General features: G+C 46.1%; 1 protein-coding gene across 1 annotated transcript; it reads right to left on the bottom strand.

Annotated features, from left to right (window-relative positions):
* Positions 1 to 10,747: 10,747 nt before the first annotated feature.
* On the bottom strand, positions 10,748 to 17,565 carry LOC129694676 (uncharacterized). Its single transcript, XM_055631402.1, has 2 exons — positions 15,460 to 17,565; positions 10,748 to 10,921 (listed from the first exon to the last, which is right to left on the bottom strand). Exons 1-2 carry the CDS (start codon positions 17,563 to 17,565, stop codon positions 10,748 to 10,750), a joined length of 2,280 nt encoding a protein of 759 aa, XP_055487377.1.
* Between the last annotated feature and the right edge of the window lie 62 nt (positions 17,566 to 17,627).

Genomic DNA, 17,627 nt, shown 5'->3' with positions numbered 1-17,627 from the left:
GAAGACTGAAGGTGAATTTACTATGGGGAACAAAGAAATAGCAGATGCATTGAACAGGTACTTTGGATCCGTCTTCACTAAGGAGGACACAAACAATCTTCCTGATATAGTAGTGGCCAGAGGATCTGGGGTGACGGAGGAACTGAAGGAAATCCACATTAGGCAAGAAATGTTGGGTATTCTGATGGGACTGAAGGCTGATAAATCCTTCGGGCCTGATGGTCTACAACCCAGGGTACTTAAGGAAGTGGCTCTAGAAATTGTGGATGCATTGGTAATCATTTTCAAATGGTCTATAGATTCAGGATCAGTTCCTGTGGGTTGGAGGGTAGGTAATGTTATCCAACTTTTTAAGAAAGGCAGGAGAGAAAACAGGGAAATATAGACCAGTTAGCCTGACATCGGTGATAGGGAAGATTAACCACTTTGGTAGCAAAAACAGGAAGGCAGATTATTATCTAAATGGTGTCAAGTTGGGAAAAGGGGAAGTGCAACAGGATCTGGGGTTCCTTGTTCATCAGTCACTGAAAGTAAGCATGCAGGTACAGCAGGCAGTGAAGAAAGTGAATGGCATGTTAGCCTTCATAACAAGAGGAGTTGAGTATAGGAGCAAAGAGGTTCTTCTGCATTTGTACAGGGCCCTAGTAAGACCACACGTGGAGTATTGTATGCAGTTTTGGTCTCCAAATTTGTGGAAGGGCATTCTTGCTATTGAGGGAGTGCAGCGTAGGTTCACAAGGTTAATTCCTGGATGGCGGGACTGTCATATGCTGAGAGAATGGAGCAGAATTTAGAACGATGAGAACGGATCTCATTGAAACATAATATTATTAAGGGTTTGGACATGCTAGACGCAGGAAACATGTTTCCGATGTTGGGGGTCCAGAACCAGGGGCCACAGTTTAAGTCATTTAGAACAGAGATGAGGAAACACTTTCACACAGAGTTGTGAGTCTGTGGAATTCTCTGGCCGGTTCTCTGGATACTTTCAATTTGTCCATGAAGCGTACTCACAGTATGGTCGTAGGTAGGTCGTAGCAGGCCGTGATGCTAGTCGTAGGTACCCGTGGCAACAAGTAGGTCGGGGTGTTTTTTCTAGCATGATGAAAAATGTTCACGAGTAAAACAAGGTTGTGAATTAGGTCGTGAAATCGGTACAGGCCCTTTAATTGTCCCCAGTGTGTGCAGGATAGTGTTAATGTGCAGGGATCACAGTTTGGCATGGACTCTGTGGGCCGAAGGGCTTGTTTCCATGCTGTATCTCTAAAGTCTAAATCAATACCACACTCAAATCAGGCAATATGATTGTTATAGACATTTGCCCCATTGACTAGATCCCAGCATGCAACAGCAACACATCCACTTAGTATGTGATACAATAGCTCAAATATTAACCATTACCAAACATTTTTTGTTACAACCCACAACCATACCACAAAGCAAACAATGTAGTTATTAAATAATTTTGTATTGGTTTGGTTTAAAACATACCCACGGCCTTGTGTCTCTTTGGAGATGGGCATTGCCTCTTCTGCTCCATTGTACTGCCCGGCCGTTTTATGCCAGTGATAACATTGTTGGAGGCCAAAGCATGAAGTGTGTGGATATTCTTTCTGGTGCTTGAAGGATCAGCCGTGCCTTTGTGTAAAATAAGTGGTTAAAAAAGGGATAGCCTTAAAGTCAAGAGCAGCAGAACTAAATCAGTCCCTGCTTTGCCATTTAAGAAATATCATTCCATATTTCTCACAATGCAATAGGCCATTCAGCCCATTGAGTCTACAGTAGCTCAGGCCCATCAATCCCTTTCTCAAATTCCTAGTAATCTTTTCTCACATATGCCCAACAACCCATCCCTACTCAGTCACCTATCTACCGTAGGGAAATTTACAGGAACCAATTAACCTACAGCCCAGCATGTCCTTAGGATGTCTCAGCACACTTGGGGGTGAACCCAAATGGTCAGGAGGACATGCAGACTCCACACAGACAGCATTCGAGGCCAAGGCTGAATCCGTAGGGTTGAGGAAGCAGCACTAACCACTGCTCCATGATGCCCAAGCCTGATCCTCTACCATGTTCACCCAAAACTCCGTTCTTAGCCTTCAACAACTGAGCATTTAAAGCAAAATAGCAAAAATCTAAAACATTAAAACAATTCTTAACATTTAGTAAAACTCCATTATTTTATTCCACCTTCCTTTCAGAGGTCAGATGTCCTTCAAGCAGATGAGGTTTGGGTCAAACATCTGGACATCTGATTCACCCCACTTTGATCCACTGCATAAAATGGAGTCTGTGCATTTTGCACTGTCACTTCAGCCATTTTCACACCAAAGCTAGTGTTGCCAGGGTGGTTAGTGTCTGAAGGGTGAGGCCACACCTGGTGTATTGTGTGCAGTTTTGGTCTCCCAATTTGAAGAAGGACATTCTTGCTATTGAGGGAGTGCAGCATAGGTTTACAAGGTTAATTCCCTGGATGGCGGGACTGTCAAATGCTGAGAGAATGGAGCAGAATTTAGAACGATGAGAAGGGATCTTATTGAAACATAATATTATTAAGGGTTTGGACACGCAAAGGCAGGAAGCATGTTTCCGATAGTTTGGGCTCCAGAACCAGGGGCCACAGTTTAAGCCATTTAGAACAGAGATAAGGAAACACTTTCACACAGAGTCGTGAGTCTGTGGAATTCTCTGCCTCAGAGGGCGGTGGAGGCCGGTTCTCTGGATACTTTCAAGAGCGAGCTAGATAGAGCTCTTGAAGATAACAGAGTCAGGGGATATGGGGAGGAGGCAAGAACGGGGTACTGGTTGTGGATGATCAGCCATGATCATATTCAATGGCGGTGCTGGCTTGAAGGGTGGAATGGCCTACTCCTGTACCTATTGCCTATTAACTGGTGGGTGCATGCAACAAGTTGGCCGAGGAGGTAATTTAAGAAACAGTTAGACAGGTACATGGATAGGATAGGCTTGGGGGGGGGGGGGGGGGGGGGGGGGGGATGGGGCTGGGGGGGGGGGGGGGGGGGGGGGGGGGGGGGGGGGGGGGGGGGTGGGCTAAATGCAGGCAGGTGGGACTAGTGTAGATTTGGTTGGTGTGGGCAAGTTTGACTGAAGGCCTATTTCCATGCTGTAAAACGATGGCTATGATTAACATCAATATTTTCTTTACCTAGCAAGTCATTTAACTGAAGGAAGACAATCTTTCATTAGGCTATAGAGTTTGACAGCAAGCATGTAAAAGAAAAGCATGCCTCAAAGCCTCTGCTTGTGCACAACCAAAGTGGCTTTTTCCAGAGGAGTAATGCATTACTTCAAAAAAAGTTTGCCCTTGACTCGTACTCGCAGCATGGTCGTAGGTAGGTCGTAGCAGGCCGTGATGTTAGTCGTAGGTACTCGTGGCAACAAGTAGGTCGGGGCGTTTTTTCTAGCATGATGAAAAACGTTTCACGAATAAAAAAGGTCGTGAATTAGGTCGTGAAATCGGTACAGGCCCTTTAATTGTCCCCAGTGTGTGCAGGATAGTGTTAATGTGCAGGGATCACAGTTTGGCATGGACTCTGTGGGCCGAAGGGCTTGTTTCCATGCTGTATCTCTAAAGTCTAAATCAATACCACACTCAAATCAGGCAATATGATTGTTATAGACATTTGCCCCATTGACTAGATCCCAGCATGCAACAGCAACACATCCACTTAGTATGTGATACAATAGCTCAAATATTAACCATTACCAAACATTTTTTGTTACAACCCACAACCATACCACAGAGCAAACAATGTAGTTATTACATAATTTTGTATTGGTTTGGTTTAAAACATACCCACGGCCTTGTGTCTCTTTGGAGATGGGCATTGCCTCTTCTGCTCCATTGTACTGCCCGGCCGCTTTATGCCAGTGATAACATTGTTGGAGGCCAAAGCATGAAGTGTGTGGATATTCTTTCTGGTGCTTGAAGGACCAGCCGTACCTTTGTGTAAAATAAGTGGTTAAAAAAGGGATAGCCTTAAAGTCAAGAGCAGCAGAACTAAATCAAGCCCTGCTTTGCCATTTAAAATATATAATTCCATATTTCTCACAATGCAATAGGCCATTCAGCCCATTGAGTCTACAGTAGCTCAGGCCCATCAATCCCTTTCTCAAATTCCTAGTAATCTTTTCTCACATATGCCCAACAACCCATCCCTACTCAGTCACCTATCTACCGTAGGGAAATTTACAGGAACCAATTAACCTACAGCCCAGCATGTCCTTAGGATGTCTCAGCACACTTGGGGGTGAACCCAAATGGTCAGGAGGACATGCAGACTCCACACAGACAGCATTCGAGGCCAAGGCTGAATCCGTAGGGTTGAGGAAGCAGCACTAACCACTGCTTCATGATGCCCAAGCCTGATCCTCTACCATGTTCACCCAAAACTCCGTTCTTAGCCTTCAACAACTGAGCATTTAAAGCAAAATAGCAAAAATCTAAAACAGTAAAACAATTCTTAACATTTATTAAAACTCCATCATTTTATTCCACCTTCCTTTCAGAGGTCAGATGTCCTTCAAGCAGATGAGGTTTGGGTCAAACATCTGGATATCTGATTCACCCCACTTTGATCCACTACATAAAATGGAGTCTGTGCATTTTGCACTGTCACTTCAGCCATTTTCACATCAAGGCTAGAGTTGCCAGGGTGGTTAGTGTCTGAAGGGTCTCGACCCAAAATGGCACCTGTTCCTTTCCTCCAGCGATGCTGCCTGACACGCCGAGCTTTTCAGCTTTTCGTGTCTATCTCTGGTTAGTTTCAAATAACCATTTGTTGGATGCTACCATCAACCAGCAAAATGAAATGCCAAAGCAAATCACAGTTAGAGATAGCATGCTTAGAGATAGCATGCAACCAAACCTGCAAAACTCAAAAATAATAAAAGGTGGGGGGGGGGGGGGGTGGGGGGGGGGGGCAACAATAATATATAATAGAAGACAAGACCAGAACAGGATTGAATCAAGCATTTGTGAAGAGTTCCCATGTGAAAAGGATGTGCATAAATCTTTATGTGTCCATATTACAAACACACATGATTGCAACTGGATCATGAGCAGGTTATTTTCTACAAAGTGAAGGTATAACAGGTGAACACGGGAATATTTAAAGTCAGAAACAGTGATAAATACCAAAAGCAAATAGAGACCCTGAAAACAGATCTTTGCCAGTACAGGTATATATTTAGAAACCCCATCAAATCAACTTTGTGAATTTGGAGTTACAAAACATGTTCAATGAAGGTAAAATAAGTATTACAAGATATTCAGGACCCAATTTTAAGTGATTGAAGAAAATCAAAATGAAAAGTAAAAATATGTCATGAGCAGCCAAATGGGTGGGTAAATCTGAGAGCTGCTGCTTCCCAGCTCCAGAGACCCAGGTTCAATTCAGACCTTGGGTGCTGTTTGTGTGGAGTTTGCATGTTCTCCGTGACCGTGGGTTTCCTCGACATGCTCTGGTTTCCTCCTACATCCCAAAGATGTGTGGGTTTGCAGGTTAATTGGCCTGAATAAATTGCCCCCGGGGTATACAGAGTGGATGTGAGAGTGGGATAACAGAACTAGTTTGTGTGAATTACGGTCCACATGGAATCTGTGGGCCGAAGGGCCCCGTTTCCATACTGTATCTCTAAACTAAACTGTTTTGAACTGCAGACACTTGCAGAAGTTACATTAAATTGTGGAATTGAAAATAGGATGCTGAAATCTGGCATTACACATTGGGGACAATATGAAGTCATGTTATTTCCATTATTCATGAAGATTATTTAAAAGACTAATTACAGCAAGTAACAGCTTCTCTGTGCCTGGTCCATCATCTACCAGGCACATCATAAGGGTGGATTACTCTACATCTTCCGGGATGATGACCTCTCTTAACCTGTTCACTGCCAACTTTTTTTTCACTATTGGCCATTATTCGGCGGTGGCACTGAACAGGTTAAACCATTCCCATCTGTAAAATGCATTCTAGTTAACCAACTTGTACATCCAAACCCATGACCTCTACCAGACGACCTCTATCACCTTTCACCCCACCAGCCGTCACATACAAAAAGTAATCCTCCGTCAGTTTTGCCACCTTCAACGTGACCCCACCACTCGCCACATCTTCCCATCTCCCCCCATATCTGCCTTCCGCAAAGACCGCTCCCTCCATAACTCGCTTGTCAATTCTTCCCTCCCCTCTCGGTCCACCCCCTCCCCGGGCACTTTCCCTTGCAACCGCAAGAGATGCAACACTTGTCCCTTTACCTCCCCCCTCGACTCCGTTCAAGGACCCAAGCAATCGTTCCAGGTGCGACAGAGGTTTACCTGCACCTCCTCCAACCTCATCTATTGCGTCCGCTGCTCTAGATGTCAACAGATCTATATCGGTGAGACCAAGCGGAGGTTGGGCGATCGTTTCGCCGAACACCTCCGCTCGGTCCACAATAACCAACCTGACCTCCCGGTGGCTCAGCACTTCAACTCCCCCTCCCACTCCGTCTCCGACCTCTCTGTCCTGGGTCTCCTCCATGGCCACAGCGAGCAGCACCGGAAATTGGAGGAACAGCACCTCATATTCCGTTTGGGGAGTCTGCACCCCGGGGGCATGAACATCGAATTCTCCCAATTTTGTTAGTCCTTGCTGTCTCCTCCCCTTCCTCAGCCCCCCTGCTGTCTCCTCCCATCCCCTAGCCTTCGGTCTCCTCCTCCTTTTCCCTTTCTTGTCCCCACCCACCCCCGCCCCCGATCAGTCTGAAGAAGGGTTTCGGCCCGAAACGTTGCCTATTTCCTTCGCTCCATAGATGCTGCTGCACCCGCTGAGTTTCTCCAGCTTTTTTGTGTAACCTCTACCAGACAAGTGGAATCACATCGAGTTGTGTTGGTCACATACCATCCTAACCTGGAAACATTATGCTATTACTTCAAAGATTTCAAAGAACCAGCAACTCGATTTTACCCCATAAACAGCTAACAAAGGCCTGTTTCCTTCATCATCGTTACTTTTGTGCGTATCTTTCATTCATTGTTCTTTATCTCTCCACACCATCGTCTAGATCTCATTTTCCTTATCCCCAACTACTCTGAAGAAGGTTCTTGATCCAAAACGTCACCCATTCCCTCTCTCCAGAGATGCTGCCTGTCCAACTGAATTACTCCAGCTTTTTGTCTATCTTTACTTCAAGGCTTTAGACCCAGTGCTAACAAACAAGGTTGCAGGGTGACACAGGCTGGGTGAGTGGGCAGATGCAGTTTAATGTGGATAAATGTGAGGTTATCCACTTTGATAGCAAAAACAGGGAGGCAGATTATTATCTAAATGGTGTCAAGTTGGGAAAAGGGGAAGTACAACGGGATCTGCGAGTCCTTGTTCATCAGTCAATGAAAGTAAGCATGCAGGTACAGCAGGCAGTGAAGAAAGCGAATGACATGTTGGCCTTCATAACATGAGTTGGGTATGGGAGCAAAGAGGTCCTTCAGCAGTTGTACAGGGCCCTAGTGAGTCCACACCTGGAGCATTGTGTGCAGTTTTGGTCTCCCAATTTGAGGAAGGACATTCTTGCTATTGAGGGAGTGCAGCGTAGGTTCACAAGGTTAATTCCCTGGATGGCGGGATTGTCATATGCTGAGAGAATGGAGCAGCTGGGCTTGTATGGTCTGGAGTTTAGAAGGATGAGAGGGTATCTTATTGAAACTTATCTTATCTGGACACACTAGAGGCAGGAAACATTCTACATTTTGGGCGAGTCCAGAACCAAGAGCCACAGTTTAAGAATAATGGGTAAGCCATTTAGAACAGAGAAGAGGAAACACTTTTTCACACAGGGAGCTGTGAGTCTGTGGAATTCTCTGCCTCAGAGGGCAGTGAAGGCCGGTTCTTTGGATACTTTGAAGAGAGAGCTAGGTAGAGCTCTTAAAAATAACGGAGCTAGGGGATATGGGGAGAAGGCAGGAACGGGGTACTGATTGTGGATGATCAGCCATGATCACATTGAATTGCGGTGCTGGCTCGAGGGGCCAAATGGCAGGTCACAACTAATTTTCCAATTGCCATTAGCCATGGACTCCATGTTGCCCAGCTGGCAACGTACCATGCTTAAAGATCTAGTGAAGCAAAGCTTAAAACATTAGCGCTCATCCCCCTCCCCCCCCACTTTGGACTTGCTAAGTAAAAATGCTACAAAATGGTATACAAATTATGTAGCAAACCTTTATTCTAAAAATGTTTGTTTCCAGTAAAAGATAGAGGGAAACAGAACACATTAATGAGAGGAAAAATATATATATATTTCCATCCGATGTAGATGTTTTAACTCCATTTGTGGAATTAAAACAAGAACCGGCTCAATGAAGACCAAAGAGACAACTGATAACAGTTCAAGCATCAGACACTGCCATTCAAACTCAACAGTCCACTTACATTCCTTGTCCCTTTGTTCATCATTTCCATCTGTTCCCCACACCCGTCATTCCCCATCATCTGGTTCCACCCCTCATCTACCAGCCTACATCCTACCCCACGTATAGCTGGATGTTGTCAATATTTCCTGCTCCCTCGGTTCTAAAGCAGGGTCTTGACCCAAAATGTCACTATTGCACCTTTTGCCTCCACAGATGCTGCTTGACCCACCGACTGTTCCAAATTATTGCCATCAGGTTCCAAGGCATAGAAACTGTTCATGCTTAAAAAAAAAACAGGCTTCACAGATAGGCGAGTGCTTTCCAGTGTCCCATTTGTGAGGTCTCAAATGTGCTGTGCAACTAGTGAAGTATTTTAGCAGGCACTCACTACTGTAACATTACTAAACTATGAACAGCAAGCTCCTACAAACAGCAATGGGCAAATGGCCAGATAATTGAAATATTAACTGAGGGATAAATAGTGAAGAAAATGCAGAAAAACTAAGTGGTCTACTTAATAACATTGTGGATTCTCTTGTGGCTAATTGAGGGAAATCAGGTGCTCTGTTCAACATCTCTCTTGGAAGACTAAACAATGTCAGGATGTTTGTCTGGATAGTGCTCAAATTTCTACTTTGGGAAAATAATCCAGATTCTTATCATTCAGATTGCTACCAACTGTATCATAACTGTCAATTAAAATGTTCGCAGCTCATTCACCAGGTGAAACTCTAATGAAGCTCTATGAATATTGAAATTTTAATACAAAGTGGTCAGATTAGCATGAGAATTTTAAAGGCTGGTTACTAACGCAAGGCGTCCGTTTTTATCCTGTAGTTGTTACAGTGTACAAGCCAGGAGGAAAACCATAAGCACTTTTAGTTTAGAGATACAGCGCGGAAACCGGCCTTTGGCCCACCGAGTCTGCGCCGACAATGATCCCTGTGCATTAACACTATCCTACACCAGGGACAACTTACATTTATACCAAGCCAATTAACCTACAAACCTGCACATCTTTGGAGTGTGGGAGGAAACCGAAAGTCTTGGCAAAAACATGCAGGTCAAAGGGAGAAAGTACAAACTCTGCACAGACTGGAACACGGTTCTCTGGTGCAGTAAGGCAGCAACTTCACCGCTGTGCCACCATGCCGCCCTTTGATCCATGTTAAAGAAATAAGGAACATGTTCACCCACTGAAGCCGCTTCAGAACAGGACAAAGCTTGTTTTACCCCACTCACTCCCATCCACCATCGTCCCCTCAAAATAATGGCAGACTTGACGGAGGGGTAGAAAATGAACCTGCAAGTCCACGGGGAGGCATTTAATGTAGTCTTTGAAAAATTCATAAATTCATAAGTTATAGGAGCAGAATTAGGCCATTCAGCCCATCAAGTCTACTCCTCCTTTCAATCATGGCTGATCTACGGGGCCCGTTTGCGGGGTTCGGGAGCCGCGTTTGCGGCCATCGCCCGGTGGGGAATCGCCTCGCGCAGAGGAGAAGAGGAGGGAAGAGACTGCAGCCCTAAGCCTCCACTACAGTGCTTGGAGGATACACTGTGGTGGATGTTAATTGCCATCGCAGGCACCGTTCAGACCGTAAGGTCTGAATGAAATCGCCTCTATACATTTTCCTCTCAACCCCATTCTCCCCATAACCCCATTGCGATCAGCATCATGACTTGGCCTCCACAACCTTCTGTGGCAATGAATTAATGTACAAGGGAAAAGTTACTTTAAAAATGCAAACTGGATTAAAACATAAGTTTAGGACTCAATTCAAATGGTACTACTAGATTGGTTAGATGGCGATCAATCAGTCATACAGCACGGAAACAGGCCCTGTGGCCCCATTTGGACCAAGATGCCCAATGTGATAGAAAGATTCAATAATGGAGACCATGGTTTATTTGAAACATTTGGGATTGATTTTTGCCAATCTTTTGGCCCAAACAAGCTACAATTTGTTTATGACCAACACCAATAATGAATCATGGTACTTGTCATATGTATCAATGACTATTACTTGCGTAGGCACGCAGATTTCTAAAGTAGACAAAAAGCTGATGTAACTCAACAGGACAGGCAGCATCTCTGGAGAGAAGGAATGGGTGACATTTCGGTCGAGACCCTTCTTCAGACTACAATCCCAGCTATTTGGGTCTATCCAAGGACACTTGCTCTATATTGATGGATTTTCATCATTCAACCAAGTTTTCAATTCTAAAAACAAGGCCTGCCCAGGACTGCATTTTCCAACCATCTAAATTCTTTAAACGCGCCAAAAAAAAGATCATCTACAGCTTCTCTACATTAATAATGTTTACTTAGCCCAAGCACTTTAGTTTACCCTCCTCTACATTTACAGCACGAACCGAGAGTTGAGCAAGTTCAAATTCAGATTTTTGGTCCTGGGTAGGTTCCTCTGAAGTTGCATGGTGAGATTTGTTCTTAAATCCAGGTATCTTGCTGATAACTTTATGCTCTGTTTTCACAGGTATCTGAAAGAGAACAGTATTTGCAACAAATAAAGATTTCCCCATCTATCTATCTATTAATATATAAAACTCTCGTGCCATCCGACCAGCTGCCTTTCTGCCTTTCGATTCGTTTCCATCGTGTGATGTCACAATGCACAATGCTCGCAGATGTCCAATCACAATGCCCAATGCTCGCAGATGTCCAATCGCAATCGATCCATTTACATGGATGGCTGCCGGCTGCATTTCTTCCTTTGATTCACTGCAACTCCGAAACCAGACGCAGAATCGCCGACATCTTTTCCATTTCGGTAGAGATTTCACTTTTCTTTTTAAGTATCCGCTCACATATGTCCAATCGGAATGGATTCATTTACATATGCCTTTGCAGGAGCCCCAGCCCATGGTGAACGTTCCATCGTGTGATGTCACAATGCCCAATGCTCAAATACATTGTTGCCATAGAGGGAGTACAGAGAAGGTTCACCAGACTGATTCCTGGAATGTCAGGACTTCCAAATGAAGAAAGACTGGATAAACTTGCCTTGTACTCGCTATATTTTAGAAGATTGAGGGGGTATCTTATAGAAACGTATACAATTCTTAAGGGGTTGGACAGGCTAGATGCAGGAAGATTGTTCCGGACATTGGGGAAGACCAGAACAAGGGGTCACAGTTTAAGGATAAGGGGGAAATCCTTTAGGACAGAGATGAGAAAAACATTTTTCACACAGAGAGTGGTGAATCTCTGGAATTCTCTGCCACAGAAGATAGTTGAGGTCAGTTCATTGGCTATATTTAAGAGGGAGTTAGATGTGGCCCTTGTGGCTAAAGGGATCAGAGGGTATGGAGAGAAGGCAGGTACAGGATACCGAGTTGGATGATCAGCCATGATCATATTGAATGGTGGTGCAGGCTAGAAGGGCCGAATGGCCTACTCCTGCACTTAATTTCTACGTTTCCCTCTCCTCATCCCTCTCCCTCTCCCACCCATCCCTCTCCCCCCTTCCCTCTCTACCGCACCCCCTTCCCTCTCTCCCCCCGCCCCCTTCCCCTACCACTCTGTCCCTCTTCCACCCGCCCCTCTACCCCTCCCTCCCCCCTCTACCACTTCTCTCCCCTTACCCCCCCTCTCCCCTCTTTCTTCCCCTCCCCGTCACACCCCTTCCCCTACCCCTCTGTCCCTCTTCCACCACTCCCCGTCCCTCTTCCACCACTCCCGCTACCCCTCCCTCCCTCCCCACTCTCCCCCTTCTCTCCTCCCCCTCTCCCATCCCTCTCTTCCCCACCCCTTCCCTCTCTACCCCACCCCCTTCCCTCTCTACCCCCCCCCCCTTCCCCCTCTGTCCCTCTTCCACCACTTCTTCTACCCCTCCCTCTTCCACTTCTCTCCCCCTTACCCCACCCCTCTCCCTCCTCCACCCCTCTCTCCCCCCTTCCTTCCCCTCTCTCTCCCCCTTCCCCACTCCCCTCTGTCCCTCTTCCACCACTCCTGCTACCCCTCCCTCCCTCACCACTCTTCCACTTCTCCCCCCCCCCCTTTCCCACTCTTTCCCCCCCCCCACTCTCTCCCCCCCCACCCCTCTCCCCCCCTCCCATCCCACTCTCCCCCTCACTCTTCCCCCTATCCCTCCTCATTCCCTTACCGTGCACAGTCTGTCTTTAAGAAGGAACTACAGATGCTGGAAAATCGAAGGTAGACATAAAAAAAAAGCTGGATAAACTCAGCGGGTGCGGCAGCATCTATGGAGCGAATTGAATGGTCAACGTTTTTGGCCGAAACCCGGAAGAAGGGTTTCGGCCAAAAACGTTGCCCTTTTCCTTCGGTCCATAGATGCTGCTGCACCCGCTGAGTTTATCCAGCTTTTTTGTTGTTGTACCAGCCTCTCTCTCTGCCCTTCTCTCTTCTCATTCACGTCCTTCACCTCTCTCCCCCATCCTCTCCTCCCCATCTCCCTCTCCACCCTCGTCCTCCCCTTCCTCACACAATATTTTTTGTGGGGGCGGGTTCACAGTGTGTGTGACTGTTTGTGGAGGCGGCCACGCGCTCTCCATTCAAGAAGACGCTCATCTGTTTGTGGAGGCGCGTGCTTAGTATGTGACCAAAGATCTTATAGCGGAGCTCTCCGCTACAAGATCTTTGTGTCTGACGACACACGCTCCCCCCCCCCCCCCCCCCCCCCCCCCCCTGTGCAGGAGGCGCGCGCAGCATCTGAACGCTCAGCGATTATTCGAATTCTTCACTAACCGTCATTCTGACTTTGCTTGAGAAGAGAAAAGTCCTGAATTGCATTTGTCTGATGCAGGAAGATTGTTCCCGATGTTGGGGAAGTCCAGGACAAGCGGGACACAGTTTAAGGATAAAGGGGAAATCCTTTAGTACTAGGATGAGGAAAACATTTTTCACACAGATGGTGGTGAGTCTCTGGAACTCTCTGCCGCAGAAGGTAGTTGAGGCCAGTTCATTGGCTATATTTAAGAGGATGTGGCCCTTGTGGCTAAAGGGATCAGGGGGTATGGAGAGAAGGCAGGTACAGGATGCCGAGTTGGATGATCAGCCATGATCATATTGAATGGCGGTGCAGGCTCGAAGGGCCTACTCCTGCATTTAATTTCTATGTTTCTGTTTCCCTCTCCTCACCCCTCTCCCACCCATCTCTCTCTCCCCCACCCCCCTTCCCTCTCTACCACCACCCCCTTCCCCCTATCCCTCTGTCCCTCTTCCATCACTCCCGCTACCCCTCTCCTCCTCCCTCCGCACTCTTCCACTTCTCTCCCCTTCCCCTCCACTCTCCTCCCCACTCTTTCCCCTCTTTCCCCCCCACCTTTCCCCCCCACCCCTCTCCCCATCCCTCCCCCCCCCACATCTCTCTCCCCATCTCTCACCCCCTACCCCGCTCTCCTTTCCCTCCCAAATCTATCCCGTTACCTCCTCCTCCCTCCCCTCTTCTCACCTCCCCCCCCCCATAAATGCCATTGGGGAAACAGACCCAACGGGTCTGCACTTGGTCGAGTTATATATTACAACTGTGTGGCTGCCGCCTGCCATCCGGCGTCCGGCTGCCTTTCTGCCTTTTGATTCGTTGACGGCTGCTCCTTCCTACCAGCTTCCAACACACTTCAAAACAAAGTTGCAAGACAGGAACACTCTGAACTTTTCACCTCAATGGGATATCACAGCTAGTGCTTCAACAGGAGGGGGAGGGCCAATTGGTATTGCAATTGGAACTGCTACAGCAGGCAGGGGAGGTGCAATTGGAATTTCTTTTAAATCCACCGCTGAGGGAGGCAGGGGAGTGCTGGAATCTTACATTTGGGAACGGGTTAAGTTCCATTGGAGGAGGATCACACCATTGGGGGAGCAGACCCAACGGGTCTGCACTTGGTCTAGTTATAAATATTGCTCCATTAAAAGGCATACATAACTATCCAAATGGCAGTAGGCACAGTGGCGCAGCTGTCGAGGTGCTGCCTTACAGCACCAGAGGCCCTGGTTCAATCCTAACAACAGATGCTGCCTGTATGGAGTTCGTACGTTCTCCCTGTGACTGCATGGGGATTTTCTGGGTGCTCCAGTTCCTTCCCATCTTCCCACAAAGATGTACCTATTTGTAGGTTGATTGGCTTTGATTGGTAAAGATTGTAAATTGCCCCTAGTGTGAAGGATTATGTTAGTGTGAACGGGGCTCACTGGTCTGCTGGACCTAGTGGGCCAAAGGGCACGCTGCATCTCTATACTAAACTAAACCTCTGCCTCAGAGGGCGGTGGAGGCCAGTTCTCTGGATACTTTCATGAGAGAGCTAGATAGGGCTCTTGAAGATAGTGGAGTCAGGGGATATGGGGAGAAGGTAGGAACGGGGTACTAATTGTGGATGATCAGCCATGATCACATTGAATGGCAGTGCTGGCTTGAAGGGCTGAATGGCCTAGTCCTGCACCTATTATCTAAACACCTTTTCAAGGCATTGGGTATGTGGCCTTGTGCTTAAAATGGCTAAAACGATTAGAATTAAAATTCAGTGTCAGTATTGGTGCAGAATAATGTGATGGTGCAGATAAAACAAATAGAAGATACCAGGTAGTATTTAGTGATAAACAGTTGCTCTTAAGCCTCTGTTAAATGATCAATCTGAAATACAAACCCTTTCTTCAGACATTGCCTGGCCTTTTGAATATTTTCCAAAGGATGATTTTTAAACACATTCTAAACAAAATCATTAACTTTAGTCGAGATGTTTAGTTGGAGAACTTTATTCCTTCTTTCACCCACTACTCAAAACCCATCACTGAGGCCTGGGTCAAGACCCTTCTTCAGACTGATCTGATGGGCCTCGACCTGAAACGTCACTCATTCGCTCCCTCCAGAGATGCTGCCTGGCTCACTGTGTTACTACAGCATTTTATGTCTGTCTCATAACTATCTTCCCTTGCTCAGATTACTATGCCAGTTGGCATTGAGTGTTGTACTTATTGCCTCCAAAACCTGCTGCAGTATGAAGAGACTAATCTAGAATTACTGAAAGGCATGAAAAGACTATAGTAAAAAATACCAACTTACTTTGGTGTTGACTGTAGTCTGGCATGATGGAAGTTGGTTACTGGGTGAACTTTGCCCTGTCCCAACAACACTACTTGGCCTTCCTGGGACTAGACGAGGCTTTGGAAGGGACTTCTTCGAAAGGTTAGGTGGTTGTATCGGAGGCCTTCCTCCTCTACCCATCGAAGAACAACTTGGTCTAGAGGTTCTAGTAGATAAAGGTATCGACTTCTTTTCACCACTATATTTATATTCCACAGACGTCGCTCCTGGGTTGCCATTTTTCCTTCTGGTTATAGGAAGGTTGGAAACAGGTTTGGAGGAACCTGCAGTTACTGCTTTGGATTCTCGCAACTGATTATCAAGTAGTGGTGCATTTATGGCTTTGCTACTTTTGCTACTGGAAGACTTAGGTTTGTTCTCGTTAGATCCTGAACTCGAGTCACCCTTGGGAGCTTTTTTATCTGAACAATCACCAACTGCAACATGGGTGTCATTCTGAAGGGTGGAGGACGAGGTCTGGAAGGAGGAGTCAAATGGAGGATTTTCAATAAAACTATACTTCACTGCAATATTTGGGGTCGACATGCAGCCTGGAGCCCATTCTGAATTCACTGCATCAAGTTCCTCATTGTGCATGGAATTTCCCAAATGTGGATTTTTGACCAGGTCTGGAGGTCCTCTGGAACTGTTGATGTTCCCAGCATTGTCCTGGTTGCCTTCACATTTTACAGGACACGCTGCATCATCTTTTCCCAAATTCCCCGCAGTATTTGTATTGTTTGAGGTACTACTGTCACTGTTAGACTGGATTCCCCGCAGCTCTGCTGCAGAAATTAAAGTGCTACCCTCACATTTGCTCAGTGGTACGAGACCATCCAACTCTCTTGAAGATAGCGGCGGCGTGCAACTGGACAAGTTGGTAGTTTTGCCCGTTAGTTTCACTTCCAAGCCGCTGCCATCTTTTGATGACTCAAATCTCTCAACCTCAGAATTGGTCGCAGTCATGCTTCCATTTAACTGCACCACTTGACTTGTAAGCCTGCAGTGTGACGAGGCAGTGATGTCACTGACATTACCTCCAACGCAGCTCTCAAGCTGCCATACATCAAGCGTCACTTTTTTTTGGTGCACAATCATGGTTTCATTTAATTGCACTTTTTCACCTGGTGATGGAGACAACAAGGGAGTGGTCTTGCTGCAGTCATTACTCAAATTACTCTCATGCTTTGAAGTATCAAACGTTGCATTTTTATGTTCCAGACTTATGGTACTATTTAATTCCACTTTATTTCCAATAGATGGAGGCAACAAGCAAATGGCATTGTTGGGTTCATTTCCCAAATTATAGTCTTGCTTTGATGTATCAAAGGTAGCATCTTTACAGTCATTCCCTGCCACGATTTCAGCCACTTGAAGCTCTGTGATTGTGGATAGAGCCAACTTGCAACTCATCGAGGCAGTCGCTTTGCCATCATGACCAAGAAAGTCTTCATGCTTTGACTTTTCAAATGTTGCATTATGATCAAATACCGTCATAGTTCCATTTAATTGCACGTCATCTTGGACATTCAGGGACATCTTGGAATCCGACAAGATGGAAGCCGAGAGATAATTTCCAAAGCTGGTTTCATGTTTTAATGCCTCAAATGTTACATTTGCCAGCGTCATGGTTTCATTCAACTTGATCAAGTCTCCGCGACCAACACTGGGCACAGTTGGAGTCTGGAATTCATTTCCCAGACCAAAACTCGGTTTTGGCACACTTAAATTGTCATGGCTTAGCACGGATCCTTTACACAAGAGCAAGTCTGTCTCAGAGAGAGAGATTTTGGAGTTTGTTGAAGTCTTTGTTTCGATGACACTTTTATCAGATAATTCATTCTCTGCCCGCATATTTGATGTATCGTAGAAAACCATGGTTTCATTTGATTCCATTAAATTTCCCTTACTTAAGTAAGGTCTGAGGGTGGGCGACAAGCTCACAAGATTTCTGGAATAAACTTCTGACTTTGACACATTTGTATCTTCATCCTTGAGATCATGAGGGTCGCTCAGCATGGTGGTGTCATCAAACCGAATCAAATTATGTGGAGAATAGGGCAGATTTCCTGATTCTTCTGTCATGGACCTAAAAAATGAATCTTTAAGTTTTATGTCAACTTCAGTACGGATTAGTTGACATCCAG

This window comes from Leucoraja erinacea, unplaced genomic scaffold, assembly GCF_028641065.1.
Source record: "Leucoraja erinacea ecotype New England unplaced genomic scaffold, Leri_hhj_1 Leri_750S, whole genome shotgun sequence".
Taxonomy (NCBI): Eukaryota; Metazoa; Chordata; class Chondrichthyes; order Rajiformes; family Rajidae; genus Leucoraja; species Leucoraja erinaceus.
The sequence above is the reverse complement of the archived record's forward strand: the minus strand, read 5'-3'. Positions and strand labels throughout refer to the sequence as shown.